This window comes from Miniopterus natalensis, chromosome 15, assembly GCF_054644295.1.
Source record: "Miniopterus natalensis isolate mMinNat1 chromosome 15, mMinNat1.hap1, whole genome shotgun sequence".
Lineage (NCBI taxonomy): Eukaryota > Metazoa > Chordata > Mammalia > Chiroptera > Miniopteridae > Miniopterus > Miniopterus natalensis.
In genome coordinates this window covers 30,162,587-30,179,498 of record NC_142095.1, presented here as the reverse complement: position 1 = coordinate 30,179,498, position 16,912 = coordinate 30,162,587, and the positions used below count along the sequence as shown (strand labels likewise).

The 16,912-nt window shown below is 38.4% G+C and overlaps 1 protein-coding gene across 3 annotated transcripts in view; it reads right to left on the bottom strand.

Annotated features, from left to right (window-relative positions):
- NR2C2 (nuclear receptor subfamily 2 group C member 2) overlaps window positions 1-16,912 on the bottom strand; it is a 75,171-nt gene that overhangs the window by 26,522 nt on the left and 31,737 nt on the right. For all 3 annotated transcript variants that reach the window (XR_015715710.1, XM_087824977.1, XM_016209882.2), the window contains exon 2: window positions 9,804-9,914. Coding sequence is in view for 2 of the 3 variants with exons in the window: in XM_016209882.2 (XP_016065368.1) it covers window positions 9,804-9,914 (111 nt within the window). In the remaining variant the exon portion in view is untranslated. The remainder of the gene's footprint in view (window positions 1-9,803; window positions 9,915-16,912) is intronic.

The window sequence follows — 16,912 nt, the reverse complement described above, 5'->3', positions numbered from 1 at the left end:
TGGGCAGGTCTGGCATCTGTGCCACATCTTGATACATGTTAGTTTGTGACATGGAATCCCATGGTTGGACAGGAAATTCACAGAGTCTAACACAAGAGCTTTGTCAACTGTTCAATATGAAAAATCAGACAATGCTGGGTGGTTCAAAGGAAAATGACAGGCAGGAAAGATGCAATTACTTGTTTACTAAGCACCTACTAAGTGTCAAGCACTGTTCTTGGTACTAGGGATAGGGACATGAATACCACTAAGTCCAAGTCCTACCTTGTGAAGTTAACCTTCCAGCAGGGAAACAGACTGTGAACATTCATATTATAGAATATCAGTCAGTGGAAGTGCCATGGAGAAAACGAAAAAGCAGGGTAAATGGACAGAGAATGACATGAGGAAGCAGCCGAGGGGGTAACTTTGGAAAGAAAGACCCCTCTGAGGGAGTGACGCTGAGCAAAGACCTGAATGAAGCAAGAGAGGAAGCCATGCAAGGATGTGGCAAAGTGTGTTACAGGCTGAGGGCACAGCAAATGCAAGACCAGAAAGAACAGCAGACCGGAGACAGAAGATGCAAAAACAAATCCTTAGCTGTTGGCTGGGCATGAATCCTAGTAAATCATCATTTCCAACTGAAAGGTGAAAAGTTCTTTAAGGGTAAAGAAGAGCAGATTTCGAGAGAAGCAAAGGAAGTACTTTTCACTGTTACAATCTGTGGCATACCCAGAGTCCGCTGAAACAGTAAAACATGAGACAGAAAATCTTTTTAAAAATTATTTTTAAAAACTTCCCTATCCAATGCTCAAATGAACAGCTGCAGACAGACTGGTTGACAAACACTTCTTTCAGATGCTAGATGAGAGAAGGGACTCCTGCCCACGTTAAGAGGTAAGGACAATGGCCTTTGAAAGGCCCTTATCACATTGAGATCTGAGTCAAATGTCCGACTTCCTTTTCATGTCTATCAATTCTTTCTTCCTAAACTTTTCACCCTGTTGAGAAATGAAATAGTCATGTGATTGAGAGGGGTCTTCAATTACCAACTACAACCAAAGGAAGGACAGTAAGTCCTTCGCCCTTAGTGTGTTTAGTAACTGGCATGTCACTTCCTTTTATGCTATTCCCTAATCCTCTTGGTTGAAGCAAGGCAGGTATGGGGCTGGGCAGAGGGTGGGGAGGGGAGGGGAGTGACGGGGTCTAGACAGTTTTTCTTGGTGATTGTATAATATATCCCAAAGCCCAGATTTATTTTCTCCCCCCCCCACCCCAAAAATTGAGGCTCACGAGTTCAATGAATGATTTACAAACATTTAAAAATATTTTTGTTTATTCTTCCTTCCAAAGACTTTTACATTTTCTATTCAGAGAGATCACCTCTATGAAAAAACTACAAATGTATGCCCGGCCTGGGTGGCTCAGCGGTTGAGCATCGACCTATGATCCAGGAGATCTTGGTTCAATTCCCGGTCAGGGCACGTGCACGAGTTGTGGGCTCGATCCTCAGCAGGGGGTGTGCAAGAGGCAGCCGATCAATGACTCTCTCTCATCATTGATGTTTCTCTCTCCCTTCCTCCCTCTGAAATCAATAAAAATGTATTTAAAACAACAAACAAACAACTAAAAATGTAAGCAGAAAAAAAAATCCCCAAACACCTTACTAGAACCCCAAGGTGACCATTAAGTAAACCAAGACCTTGCTAACAAACATGAGCAGGTAGACTCCTGTTTAGGACAAAGGAAATACCAAATTAAGAGGATGTATCCAAACTCATTAACATTTAAGTCTCCTAGAGAGGAGTGAATGAATAGTGTTGTAGGTTGAATCATGTCCCCCCAAAAGGGATGGTTAAGTCCTAGCCCTCAGGACCTGTGAATGTGACCTTATTTGGAAACAGGGCCTCTGCAGATGTAATCAAGTTAGAATGGGGCTACATTGGAATTAGGGTGGGCCCTAAACCCAATGACTGGTGTCCTTACAAGATGGCCCTGTGACAGAGACAGAGATTCCCATAAGCCCTGTGGTTTCCACTGCACAATTATGAATAGTGTAGGAATTTTTAGAAATGCATTTGTCATGTTATAGCAGGAGAGCTGACTGTATTTTAGTAGCCCAAGGTCCTGTCTGCTCCCCAAAGGACCTCACTGTGACATGACACACTGCTATTCTCCACACTCTCTGTTCCAGCCAGGGTGGGCTCATCATTTCAGTTGTAAAGAAGAGCCTGCAAATGGACTGCCTGAAGGCAAAAACCAGCTACTGGATAACTATTATTTGACTTCCCAAAGTTTAAAATTTTCAAAAACTGGTTGCCAACATCTAAAAATAGAATATTTCCCATAAAAATCAGATCTACAGTTTTCCTGACAAACTGGAAGCTCTGGCCATCCCAGGCCCAACTTCCCCCACGGCATTGGCTGGCTGGGTGTAGCTGCCTCTAGATCTTTAGATGGGGCACAGGCTCTCTTGTTCGTCTCAATCCCTACCTTGGCCACCTGGTCCCGTAAACACCTGAGTTTGTGATTCTGAGATAGGGCTTTGCAGCTAGAGCCATAGATGAAATGCTTGCTCTATTGCTTCCCAATTGTGTCAGTGTGGAGCAGTTATATGAGCCTTCTGAGCCTCTGTTTACATATCTATAAAAAAGGATTACTAGGAAAGTGAAATGATATGATGTGTGTGAAAGTACTTGGTATACTGCCCGGAACATAATAGGACCTTGATAAAAGTATTTCCTCCCTCTAAGCTCTCACATACTTCCTCTCCTCACTTGGGAAGTCTTGCCTTAACCTTTTCAGTTCATTAAGTCTCTCTCTCCCTGTGGAAAAATCAAGATTTTCTACTGCAGCTCACTCACTCCTTTCATTCCTCAACTACTTACAGGGGTCTACTCAGTGCCAGGCGCTTTGCCAGATTACAGGCATTATGGAGATAGCTACTGCTATCATGAAGCTTTTAGTTTAAGTGGAAAAGACTAGCAAAATATATATACATATAAGTAAACAGATCAACTATATAATAACTTCAGTTTATGATACATATTATGGGAGAAAAGATTAGGTTGGGGTAAGATGGAATAGCACAGGCACTTAACTTTAGAAAGAGAGGTCAGGAAAGGGCCTCTGTGAGGAAGTGGCATTTAAAACAAGATTCAAGGCTGAGAAGAAGGCAGGCAGATAAAGATATAGGGGAAAGTGTTCCAAGTAACAGGAAATATTCTGGCATATAAAAAGCCCTAAGAGGAAGGAACTCTTAGAACTGATCTTAGGCCCATAGACAATGAAGAGCAACCCAAGGAGCCCAGAGAAGGATATGGGCTGGCCCTGCTGGGAGTTTGGATTTCAAAGTACAATGAGAGCTATTCAAGGGGGTTTTCCTTTCTAAAACCAGGTCTTCAAGTTTCTTATACTATTTTATATCTATCTTATACAATTTATACACACACATACCACACACATACATGTGTATATAAGTGTATGTAAATATATATAACAATTTTCAGATCATTACAGGTTAGGGTATATTAGAGCATAACAAAGGATAATAGTAAAGATGATTAAAAGAAAGGGAAATCTTTAAAAATATTTTTGACCTATGCAAAAAGGTAAATGAATTTTTTACTTAAATATGGATTTTAACTCATACGAATAGTGTTGCTCATAGGCAATGATCAAACAAATAACTTCTCCATTTAGCACCCTACAAAGTTTAGCTGGATAAATAATTTGACATAACTTTCTGCTCTGAATAACAAAGAAGAGTGTTTTCTAAAAACATTCAGGATTTTAAGTAAGAGAATGATGGGAAATGCTTTACATTTTAAGCAAATCTTCCTGGATGTTGGACAAAAAATAAAACAAAAAAAGTAGAAGCTGAGGAATTGCTGGGATGCCACTGGAGTGAGAGCTGAAGGTGGTGGCTGTGGTTCTGAAGAGTAGAGATACATGCTTGAGGGAGAAGTGACAACATATGCAGGTGGGTGGAAATGTGAAGATAGGAGATTTAAGAGTCAGGAATGACTCAGGTTTCCAGCCTGAGCAATAGGGTGGTGGAGAAGCAAGGGTTGGAAGTAATTCAGAAGTCTGGTTTTGGCTTGCCAAGTATGAGATGTCCAAGTACATATATGAAGTAAAATACCAGAAAGATGAGTTTGGAGTTCAAAGTAAACTTCCAATTTCAGCTTCAATGTGTAAAGAGCAGGGAAGTCATCACTCCAGCCTTATAACACAAAAAGGCTAAACAAACTGAAAATCAATGACTTTCCTTGGGCTCATTAGAGAGTTGAGTGTGCAAACCAAACTCCATCCTGAAATCTGGAGAGAGGTGAATTCACAAAGTCTGAGATCTGCTTACCTGGAGCAGAAGCCAAGCTGGAAGGACACTCAAATGGTAATTAGCATGGACTAGCATGGGAGTGAGAAACTCCCGGGGTCACAGCCTTAGCTCCAGGAAACCCACTGGTTCTCATATGAAAAGATGAGAAAGATCCCCCGGGGTTCTGGCAGGGGAAGGGGAAGAGTAATTTTTGTAAAATAAACTCAAGAGTGTTCTCTACAACCAAGGCCTATTCCCAAAGGGAAAAGACTTTACCAGTCTTCTCCCACCTGGGGAACTCCATGCCCCTCTAGCCTCGAAGACTCATGGGGAAGGGGGGCATAGGGCTAATTAAGAAACACTTATAAAGGTCACAGCCCAATGACACAGGACCACTAAAAAAACAGACTTCATCATAAGATTATAGAATGCTTCCTTTCTCACCACACCAACAGGGCTCTAGTACAACAGGGGGTTAGAGCTGGAAGAGCTTCAAGACACTCTCTGAGGAGAGATATCTAAGGGAAGCCCTAAGTCAAAAGGGGAGACAAAAACAAAGACACTATAGAGGAATTTGAAGCCTCAGGGACCTACAATACAGCAAACTTTTAAACACAGCTCAACCCCTAGCCAGATTAACAGAAATTCTCATACTAGAGGCTTTATTTACCTCAGTTCCTATTACCCAAAACAGCCGATACTGTAAAGCCTTCAACAAAAAATTTACAAGCCACGCCAAAATACAAGAAAAACGTAATCTGAAGAGACAAAACAAGCGTCAGAACCAGACTCAGATATGACACAGACGTTAGAATTATGAGGCAAGGAATTTAAGATAATCATGTTTAACATGTTAAGGTTTCTAAAGGAAAAACGTCGACAACACACAAGAATAGATGATAAATGTAAGCAGAGATGGAAATTCTCAGAAAGTAGAAAATGCTAGAAATAAAAAGTACTATAAGAGAAATATAGAATGCCTTGAGAAGCTTCATTCTCCCTGAGGGAAGAGACTTCTCCCCCCTCTTCCTTTCCTTTTAGAACTTCTTGCTCTGTCCTTTTCATAGATAAGTAAATCTTCATAATGGTTAGATAAGCCTCTTGTCAGTCTTGCAACTCAGGAATGTTTTCTGAAGGACTTGGGAGCCATCTTTTTAAAATGCAAACTTCAAGAGAGATAACTCCCTTACCTCCCAGGCCCGTGGGAGAGAAAGAGCCTAACTAAGTGGGCACCTCGCTCCCATTTGCAAACTACCACCTGTCATAAAAATGTAAGAAGTTTGTCTCCAGTCTTCCTGAATTAAGTGAAGGTAAAATAAAAATCGTATTTTCTTACTCTTAATTGATCTAAAAATAGTTATTTAAATTAATAGTACCAATGTACTGGGTAATTATAGCATGTGGATAAGTGAAATGAATGACAGCAATGTCACAAAGAACAGGAAGGAGGAGGAAGGAATTAGGAATCCTGTTATAAGGTACCTGCATTATATGTGAAACAGAACAGTGTTATTTGAAGGTGGCTTTAGATTAGTTAAAAAGGTAAAGTATATTTGATACACAACAGAAGAAATAAAAGAGCTCATATAAATTGCTCAATCAAAACTAGAGAAGGCAGGAAAAGAAGCCTCTAGCAACAAACAGAAAACAGTTACACACATGGTTAATCCAAGTATATCCAAAATCACTTTAAGTGTGAATAGTCTGCACATACCAATTAAAAGACAGAGACTGTCATTTGGATAAAAAAAGAAGACCCAACTATAAATTATTTATGGGAAATCCTAGACATAGATTAAAAGTAAAGGGATAAAGAAAGATACCATGCTAATCAAAAGACAGCTGGAGTAACAATATTAGTTTAAAGACAAAGCAGATTTCAGAACAAGAAAAATATCAGGAATGAAGAGGGGCATTACATGATGATGGGTCAATTCCCCCAAAAGACATAATAACCCTAAATGTGTATGCATGCACCTAACAACAGAGCTTCAAACTATGTGAGGCAAAAACCAATAGAACTGCCAAGGAGAAACAGAGAAATCACCTATTATAGTTGATGTCATCACTTCTCTCTCAGTAATTAATAGAACAAGCAGGCAGAAAATATGGATATAGTTGACCTGAATAGCATTATCAATGAACTTGATATAATTGACATTTATAAAATAATCCACCTAACAAAAGCAGAATACATATTCTTCCAAAGCTTGCATGTAATATTCACTAAGATCATGTTTTGGGCCATAAAATACACCTTTTAAAAAAAGCAATAATAGAAAGATAGCTAAAAAATCCCCATATATTTAGAAATTAAACAACACACTTCTGAATAATAAGTCTCTGAATAATAGGTCAAAGAAAAAGTCTCAAGAGGGAGAGAGAGAGAAACATCAATGTGAAAGAGAACCGCATGCACCACACCTTCACCAGGATCGAGCCCACAACCAGGGCATGTGTCCTGACCGGGAATTGAACCAGGACCTTTCGGTATATGGGACAACACTCAACCAACTGAGCCAGCTCCTATGGCTCTTCTTAATCCCTCATCTCCTTCCATAGTTTCCACCGAAGATGCTGTATCCAAAAAAACCAATCTCTCTCAAACTCAGTCACAAGGCTGCCTTCCCCACTCTGAGAACTGCCACTCACCCTTCTCACTTGGCCCGAAAGCCCTCTTACAGCCATTACGATAACATGATACTGATGAACACAAGTCTATATTTGAGCTCACCTTCCACTGGCCTGCATAACTAGATGTTGGTCTTGTGTTGACTGCCACACCTTAATCATTACCATCATTATTAAAATCAGTAATTTAAATTCTGGAATGGGAAAATATAGCTATAAAGGACTTAACTGGGACAACTATGACATTTTAGCATATGGACTATGGATTAGATGGCATGTTTCAATATTAAATTTCCTGATTTTGATAACTGTAATGTGATTATATAAGAGAATGTCATTGTTCTTATAAGTACTGAAATATCCAGAGCAATGAGGCATGATGTCTCTAATTCTCAAATGATTCAGAAAATATATACACACACACACTCAGAATGTCACAGAAAACAACTGGTGAATTTGGAAAAAGGGTATAATGGATTTCCATGTACTATTTCCCGTAAGTTTAAAATTACATAAAATTAAAAAATTATAACTGAGTTACTAACATCTATTGATGTTTGCTTTCTATAGGATTAAATAAATCATCTCATTTAATCCTTTTAAAATTCTATAAAATAGGCACTATTTTTATTGCTATTTTACAGCTATATATACAGGTTATGAAAACTTTCCCCAGAGTCACATAGCTGAGTGGAGACAAGATTTCACCCTAAGTCTGTTCCAGAGTCAAAGCTCCTAAATGTTGCCTAGCCTGTCAACCTTATTGTATAATCTTTTCCTCCCAACCTTAACAAAGAAGCTATTATTTGGGTTCCAACCACTGTTACCCACTAAAACATCATAGCACTTATTCTCTTCCCAGGCCTCAGGACATGAGAGAATTCATCCCTAAAGTCAGGACTAGTAATAAAAACTTCATCAAAGCCGTCGTCAGCACCAACATCAAGAACCTAGAAATCATCCTATAACCTTAATTTTCCTTTAAAAAAACCAAACCTTGAAGTGCAGTCAGTTCAGTTGCACTTAGGTATGTCCAAATTTTTGGACAATTCACAATAAAAATATTTTCAATTATATTTATTATACATAAAACTCATGCTTAACAGGTTAGCTTCCCTAGAGAGACTGAAAGCTCAATGCTAAGAATCTAATCTACAAGACCTTGCTGTGTTCCAGCCAGGACAGCAATGTCACCATGGGCAAGCACCAGACAATGGGAATAGTCTCACAGTATAGAATGGGATGCTAGAATGGCGCTTAGAAAAACATAAAGATTCTACTTATACCAACAGCGGAAATGTATATTCTTGAAATATACATTAGCTACTGACAGTCTCTTGGGGGAACTGTCTATGTTCTTATCTGTCATCAGATGGATCTGAGACCATGATGTAACTGCCATGGTTAAATGCAAAATTGGCTCTTTCCCAGTCAGGAGAATTATGTAGTCAGGATCCTAACACCTACTACATAAAACTATAAAGGACTCATTTTGAAGTCACAATCAGCAAATAAGAACAAGTAAAAGAGAAACAATAATTTAGCTATATAAAGTTCCTAATTCTGGTAAACAGTAAAACATTAATGTCAGGCCATTACTTCTAAATTTCCAAACACTCAGATATGTGTTTCCTAGTTGATATAAAATTAAAATAATGACAAGTATATGGACTCTTATATTTATGATAAAATATTATACAATATGGACATAATGGGAATATAATTTTTAACTTATTCAATTTTACTTATTAGAACTCTTCTATGGTTAAGTTTATAACAGTCCATAAAATCACTTCTAGGAGTGAGCAAACACTACAGAAATATCTACTTACTCTATCATATCGTTCACTTGTACTGAGCTTGAAATTAACTGTAAATGAAAGCAATCCTTTTATGCGTATTCACTCAAATATCTGTCCACCCTGGTATACTCTCAAACTCATGTAACTAATTTTTTTTCTGCCATTCATCTCCGTTCATGTTTTTTTGGTTCGGCCTTTTGATTCAACTTGAGATAACTATGAATCTTTAACATAAGTATGTTGATCCTACTTTCGATACTTACACCTTCTCTCTGTTCAGTGGGCCAGAGGCAGCTGAGTTCAGAGCCCTGGGGAAGACTAAACTTCCCATAAGTGAATATCGATTAGTTACTAACAAAAATACTGGTAATAATAATTATTATATACAGATAATTAGTACATACTAAACATTAATATGTGCCAGGCACTGTTCTAAGCACTGTACAAGCAATATACCATTGATTCCTTACAATAACCTTATGAGGTAAGTATCTATGTACATTTTCTAAATGAAACAAGTGAGGCATTGAAAAGTTAATTTTCCAGGGTAAAAAGAGCTATAAAGTGGGGCACTGGATTTGACTTCAAGTGGGGGGCCCATACTTTTAACCGCTAGGACATACTACCTCTCAATTTGGATGTACAGTAAGTAATAAAATGAAACTTTACTCCAATAGCTGGAAATAATAGTGTAGACTTTTACATTAAAAGTTAATTCAATAGCCTTGGCCAGGTAACTTGGTTGGTTGGAGCATCGCCCATACCCCAAAAGGTTGTGGGTTCAATTCCTGGTCAGGGCACATACCTAGGTTGTCAGTTCGATCCCTGGTTGGGTCACATATGGGAGGAAACTGATCGATGGTTCTCTCTCTCTCTCCCCCCCTTCCTCTCTTTCTAAAATCAATAAAAAACATATCCTTGAGAATTTTTTAAAAAAATTAATTCAATAAATGTAAACTTCTATTTTTTAATGAATAAATAAAGTTATATTGTACTTGATGCCCAAGACACAACTCCTTAGTGAAACCTTTAGGCAGGTGGCTAGAACCAAGTGGGACTGGTACAGGTACCTGAATGCGCTGAGGTGAGGCTACTGCAGAGTCGGTGGAGATTATCTGGATGCGTGGGGAGGGGCTGGTCATCCCTGGAGATTCTGGCCGAGAAGTCTGCGTACGTGGTACCTGTGGGCAAAAAGTGGGCTGGATCATAAGGGAGCTCAGAAAGATGCCCAGTAGTGACCTAAGGACCATGCTTTTCGCTTTCACAGCGGCTTTGAGTGATAAACTAGTGTAGTTCTAGAGTATGGATCCAGGATGACAAAGGAATCAATGAGATACTGATACAGGATGGCACAAAGAAAATACAATCATAAAATAGCTGTTTCTAATGTTGTAAATGCAAGAAAGAAAGAAAAAACCACAAAGGAATTTTCAGGTCTGCTCTGCAAACTTCAATAGAATAAAAAGCTACCAAAATAACTTTTTAGAGATGATCTTTGCATTTATTCAATGTCTCCAAAGCCAGTTATAAAATATTCCTTTAGATGACAGTTTCCAGAAGGAATGCTCTAACAACACTGTAGAAGACGGCAAACAGAACCAGCATTACACTGAAAACTACTGGGATTAGTACCTGTGAAAGAGTCCTGGCAACCTCCCAGCCTCACTGGGATGGGGCTGGGAAAAGCCCATCAGTAATAAAAGGGTCTGAAATTTAGTAAATACCCACCAAAGCAAGGTTCAAGATTCTGAGGGGTCACCTGGGCGCCTGAAGTGAGCAGATATTTTTCCTTGAATAAAAGTATATCATGAACCAATGCTTTAAAAACTCTTCCTGGCCCCCTCAACCCCCTCCCCTCTGAGATATGTCAACCTGTTCTATGCATATCTGTTCTATGCATCCATGCATCTGGGCCTATTTTGTTCATCTGTTTATTTTATTCATTATATTACACATAAAAGTGAGATCATATGATACTTGTCTTTCTCTGCCTGGCTTATTTTGCTTAGCATAAAAATCTCCAGGTTCATTCATGCTGTCCAAAGAATAAGAGCTCTTTCTTTTTAACAGCCGTATAGTATTCCATTGTGCAAATGTACCACAGCTTTTTTATGCACTCATCTACTGATGGGCACACCTGGACTGTTTCCAGCTCTTAGCTATTGTAAATAGTGCTGCTATGAACACAGGGGTGCATACATTCTTTCTGATTACTGTTTTGAGATTCTTAGGATATATTCTCAGAACTGGGATCGCTGGGTCAAATGATAGTTCCATTTTTAATTTTTTGAGGAAACTCCATACTGTCTTCCACAGTGGCTGCATCAGTCTGTATACCTAACAACAGTGTACTAGGGTTCCCTTTTCTCCACATCCATAGCACTTGTTGCTTATTGATTATTGTAGTTTTAATTTGCATCTCTGATTAGTAATGTTGAGCATTTTTCATATGTCTCTTGGCCATCTGTATGTCCTCTGTGGAGAAGTGTCTATTTAGGTTCCTTGTCCATTTTTTAATTGGATTGTTTGCCTGCTGCTGTTGAGCAGTATGAGTTCTTTATATACAGGGTGGGGCAAAAGTAGGTTTACAGTTGTTCCTATGGAAAGTAATACAATAATTAATAAGTAATAATACAAGAATAGACTGTTTTGCATACTCACAACTGTAAACCTACTTTTGCCACACCCTGTATTTTGGAAATTAATCCATCAGATGCATCATTGGCAAAGATGTTCTCCCATACAGTGGGTTCCCTTTTCATTTTGTTGATGGTTCCCTTATTGGGCGGAAGCTTTTTAAGTTTGATGGAGTCCCATTAATTTGTTTCCTTTGTTTCTCTTGCCCTAGGAGGTGTGTTGGCGAAAATACTGCTACTTGAGATGTCTGAGATTTTACTGCCTATGTTTTCTTCTAGGATTTTTATGGCTCTGTGACTTGAATTTAAGTCTTTTATCCATTTTGAGTTTATTGTGTGTGGTGTAAATTGGTGGTCTAGTTTCATTTTTTGCATGTACCTGTCCAAGTTTACCAACACCACTTATTGAAGAGACTATCTTTATTGTATGCTTGGTCGAATTCTGGGGTCTCTGTTCTGTTCCATTGGTCTATATGCCTGTACACCTGTGCCAGTACCAGACTGTTTTGATTACAATGGCTTTGTAGTATAGTTTGGTATCTGGTATTGTGATCCTTCTTTGTTCTTCTTTCTCAAGATTGCTGAGGCCATCTGGGGTACTTTTTGGTTCCATATAAATTTTTGGAATATTTGTTCTAGATCTGTGAAATATGTTGTTATTATAATAGGGATTGTGTTGAACCTGTAGATTGCTTTGGGTAGTGTGGACATTTTAATGATGTTAATTCTTCCAATCATGAACACAGTAAATGCTTCCACTTGTTTGTATCTTCCTCTATTTCTTTTTCAGTGTTCTATAGCTTTCTGAGTACAGGTCTTTTACCTCCTTGGTTAAGTTTAATCCTAGGCATCTTATTTTTTTGTTTCTGCAATGGTAAATGGGATTGTTTTTTTTTTTTTATTTCACTTTCTGAGAGTTCATAATTGGTGTATAAAAATGTTATTGATTTCTGGATGTTAATTTTGTATCCTGCTACCCTGCTAAATTCATTTATTAAATCTAGCAGTTTTTTGGAGGAGTCTTTAGGGTTTTCTATGCACAACATCATGTCATCTGCGAATAATAACAGTTTTACTTCTTCCTTTTCAATTTGTAACTAGGACTTCCAGTACTATGTTGAGTAAGAGTGGTAAAAGCAGACATCCCAGTCTTGTTCCTGATCTTAAGGGAAACACTTTTAGTTTTTGCCCACTGAGTATGATGTTGGCTGTAGGTTTGTTATATATAGGCTTTATTATGTTGAGGCATGATCCTTCTACTCCCACTTTGCTGAGAGTCTTTATCATAAATGGGTGATGGATTTTGTCAAATACTTTTCCTGCGATTGCTGATATGACCATGTGATCTTTACCCTACATTTTACTTATGCGATATATCACATTTACTGATTTATGAATACTGTACGAGCCTTGCATCCTGGAATAAATTCCATTTGGTCATGCTGTATGATCTTTTTAACGTACTGTTGAATCCAATTTACTAATATTTTGTTGAGAATTTAAGCATCTATGTTCATCAGGGATATTGGCCTACTATTTTCTTTCCTTGTAGTGTCTTTATCTGGTTTTGGAATTAGGATAATGCTGGCCTTGTAAAAAGAGCTTGGAAGTCTTCCCTTCTCTTGAATTTTTTGGAATAGTTTGAAGAGGACAGTTGTTAATTCTTCCCTAAAGGCTTGGTAAAATTCTCCTGTGCAGCCATCTGGTCCAGACTTTTGTTTGCTGGGAGTTTTTGTTGTTTTTTTAAAATTACTGCTTCAATTTCATTAGTTACTATTGGCCTATTCAGGTTTTCTGATTCTTCCTGGTTGAGTTCTGGAAGATTGTATGTTTCCAGGAATTTGTCCATTTCACCCAGGTTGTCCATTTTATTAGCATATAGTTGTTCATAGTATTTTCTTACAATCCTTTGTATTTCTGTGATGTCAGTTGTTACTTCACCTCTTTCATTTCTGATTTGGGTCCTCTCTCTTTGTTTCTTGATGAGTCTGGCTAAAGGTTCATCAATCTTATTTATCTTTAAAAAGAACCAGTCTTTGTTTCATTGATCTTTTGTATTGTTTTTTAGTCTCTATGTCATTTATTTCCATTCTGATCTTTATTATTCTTTCCTTCTACATACTCTGGGCTTTTCTTGTTCTAAGATTTTAAGTTGTAGGATTAGAGTGTTTATTTGAGCTTTTTCTTGTTTCCTTAGGTAGACCTGTAACGCTATAAACTTCCCTCTCAAGACTGCTTTCAGTGTCCCATAGATTTGGGGTTGTTGTGTGTTCATTTTCATTTGTTTCCAGAAAGTTTTTTATTTCTTCTTTGACCTCATTTGTAACCCACTCATTGTTTAATAACATGCTATTTAGCCTCCATATGTTTGAATGGTTTTGACTGTTTTTATTGTAGTTGATTTCTAGTTTCATGCCACTGTGATCCAAGAAGATGCCTGATGTAATTTCAATCTGTTTGAATTTGTTAAGACTTATTTTATGTCCTAACGTGGTCTATTTTTGAGACCATTCCATGAGCACTTGAGAAAAATGTATATTCTTGTGCTGAATATCAATTAAATCCATCTGATCTAGTGTGTCATTTAAGATCTCTGTTTCTTTGTTGACTTTTGTCTGGAAGATCTATCCAGTGATGTCAGTGGGGTGTTAAAGTCCCCTTCTATGACTGTATTGCTTTCAACCTCTCCCTTAAAGTCCACCAAGAGTTTTTTTTATTTTTAATATATTTATGTGCGCCTATATTGGGTGCATATATGTTTATAAGGGCTATATTTTCTTGTTGGATCAATCCCTTTAGTATTATGTAGGTACCTTTGTCTCTGATTATAGCCTTTGTTTTGAAGTCTGTTTTGTCAGATGTGAGTATTGCTACTCCAACTTTTTTTTCGTTTCTATTTGCGTGGAATAATTTTTCCATCCCTTCACTTTCAGTCTGTGTGGATATTTGTTCTGAGGCAGGTCTCTTCTAGACAGCATATATATGGGTCATATTTTCTCATCTATTCAGCTATCCTATGTCTTTTGACTGGAGCATTTAATCCATTTACATTTAAGGTTATTGATAGGTAACTTATTTACTGCCTTTCCCCCTTTATACCTATGTTCCTCTCTATTTCTTCTTCTTCTTAAAGCAGTCCATTGAACATTTCTTGCAATGCTGGTTTGATGGTAAAGTACTCCTTTAGGGTTTTTTTTTTGTCTTTATTTCACCTTCAATTTTAAATAATAGCCTTGCTGGATAGAGTAGTCTTGGATTCAGGTCCTTGCTTTTCATTACTTTGAATTCGTCAAACCTTGGTTCTCGAATGTCTCCCATCTTGAACAATTTGCTTCTCAACCTGACAACCCTTTCATCCTGATACCTGTACGATCAGTCACACGTCTCTCAGGCGACAAAGTAAAGAATGGTCGATTATGAGTCAGTTTACCACTAAACCTCATGTTGTTAACATCTTAGGAAATTGTGCTGTGAGTATTTTTGTGTTTTTTGCTTTTGTTGCTGCTTATTATTAAATACAGTAAGTCACCATTTTTTTACTGTACATTTCATATTCTTTTTGTTAAATTTTCACTTACATTTCATGTCCTTTTTGTTTTAAAGATTAAATAGTACATTAGATATATACTGAAGTAAGAAAGGTTAAAATAGAAAATCATTTGGGGGTCTGGAATGGATTAATTCAATTTACATTATTTCTAATGGGAAAAAGTGATTCAATTTTTAAAAAGCCTTCTGGAATGAATTAAGTTTGAGAACCAAGATTCTACTGTACTTCACGGCAATCCCTTCTGGCCTGAAGTGTATCTGTTAAGAAATCAGCTGACACTCTAATGGGAAATGCCTTGTAAGTAACTTTCTATTTCTCTCTTATTGCCTTTAACTTTTGTCATCTTAATTATAATGTGTCTTGGTATAGGTCTCTTTGTGTTCATCTTGATTGGGACTCTGTGCTTTCCAAACTTGTGACTTTTTCCTTCACCAGATTAAGGAAGTTTTTTCTCGTTACTTCTTTAAACAGGTTCTCCATTCCTTGCTCACTTTCTTCTCCTTCTGGTACCCATTTGATGCAAATGTTGCATTTGATGTCCCAAAGTTCCCTTAAACTTCCCTCCTGCTTTTTAATTTTTTCTTCTTGCTGCTCTAATTGTGTATTTTTTCTACCTTGTCTTCCAAGTCACTGATCTGATCCTCTGCTTCATTCAAACTACTTTTAATTTCCTCCAGTATATATATATATATATATATACATATATATTTTAAAGCCTCACCCAAGGATATTTTTTCCATTGCTTTTCATATAGAGTGGAAGGGAGAGAGAGAAACATCGATGTGAGACATATGGATTGGTTGCCTCTCATACATGCCTTCACTGGGGCTGGGGATTGAGCCTGCAACCAAGGTATGTGCCCTTGACCAGAACTGAACCCAAGACCCTTCAGTCCATGGGCTGATGCTCTAACCACTGAGCAAAAACAGCTATGGCACCTCCAGTGTATTCTTGATGTCAGAGATGCTATTTTTCATTTCCGATTGGTTCTTGTTCATGATTTCTATTTCCTTTTACATGCTACTGTTGCTCCCACTAAGTTCCTTGAGCAGCCTTATAACCTTTCTTTCTGGAACTCTCAGGGTCCATACAAAGCTCACGGGTACCTGGCAGCAGAGTCACCTTTTCTTTCATTTGGGGGTTGTTTCTTTGTCTCCCCATTTTAGCTGTCTCTTTGTGTTTGTTTCTATGTATCAGAGAGAACTGCTATGCCTTCCAGTCTTTGTGGGGTGGTATTATGTAGTAAATGTCCTGTAGGACCCAGTGGTGCAGTCTCCTTGACCTCCTGAGCTGGATGCTCTAGGAATATCCTTTGTGTGGAATATGTGGGTCCTCCTGTTTTAATTGGGTCTTGATTGCTGTTGGCGTGGTCATGTGTGGGACCAACCCTCAGGCTGGATGACTGTGAGGCTCAACTCTGACCTCACTGTGCAAGTTACTGTACAGGTGTGGACTCAATGTGGCTTCTATAGTCCTTGGTTAAAAGTTTCCTCCTTCATATAGTCTCCAGTTAGTATTTCAGGGTGACTGTTCCCCAATTTAATTGTAATTTCCAGTTTGGTTCTGGGAAGCATTGCAAGCAAGATCCCTCTACCCTGCTGCCGTCTTCCTAGAGTTCCTTTTTATCTAGACTCAACACTGCTGTGGTGTTTTTAAGATGTTGTGCCATCCTTCTGAATTCAAAGGGGTGAAGAAGAATCACTGCCATGAGGAAATTCAGACTCACTCCGAGCGTCAGAGCAGGGGCAACAGCTTGAAAGGCACCAGAGACAAACGGGGAGGGACTCTCAGGGTCCATACAAAGCTCACGGGTACCTGGCAGCAGAGTCACCTTGTTGTCCCTCCCCTGGCCCCTGCACTCAGACTCATTCCCCATCGAAGATCTGTTATCTGCTCACTCCAAAACAGGGGTGGTAGATGCAGTTCAAGTGTCTCATCAAAGCTTCATGAGGAGGATTGGGGCGGGGGCAAGCTGGCTCTTCCACCCTGCCTG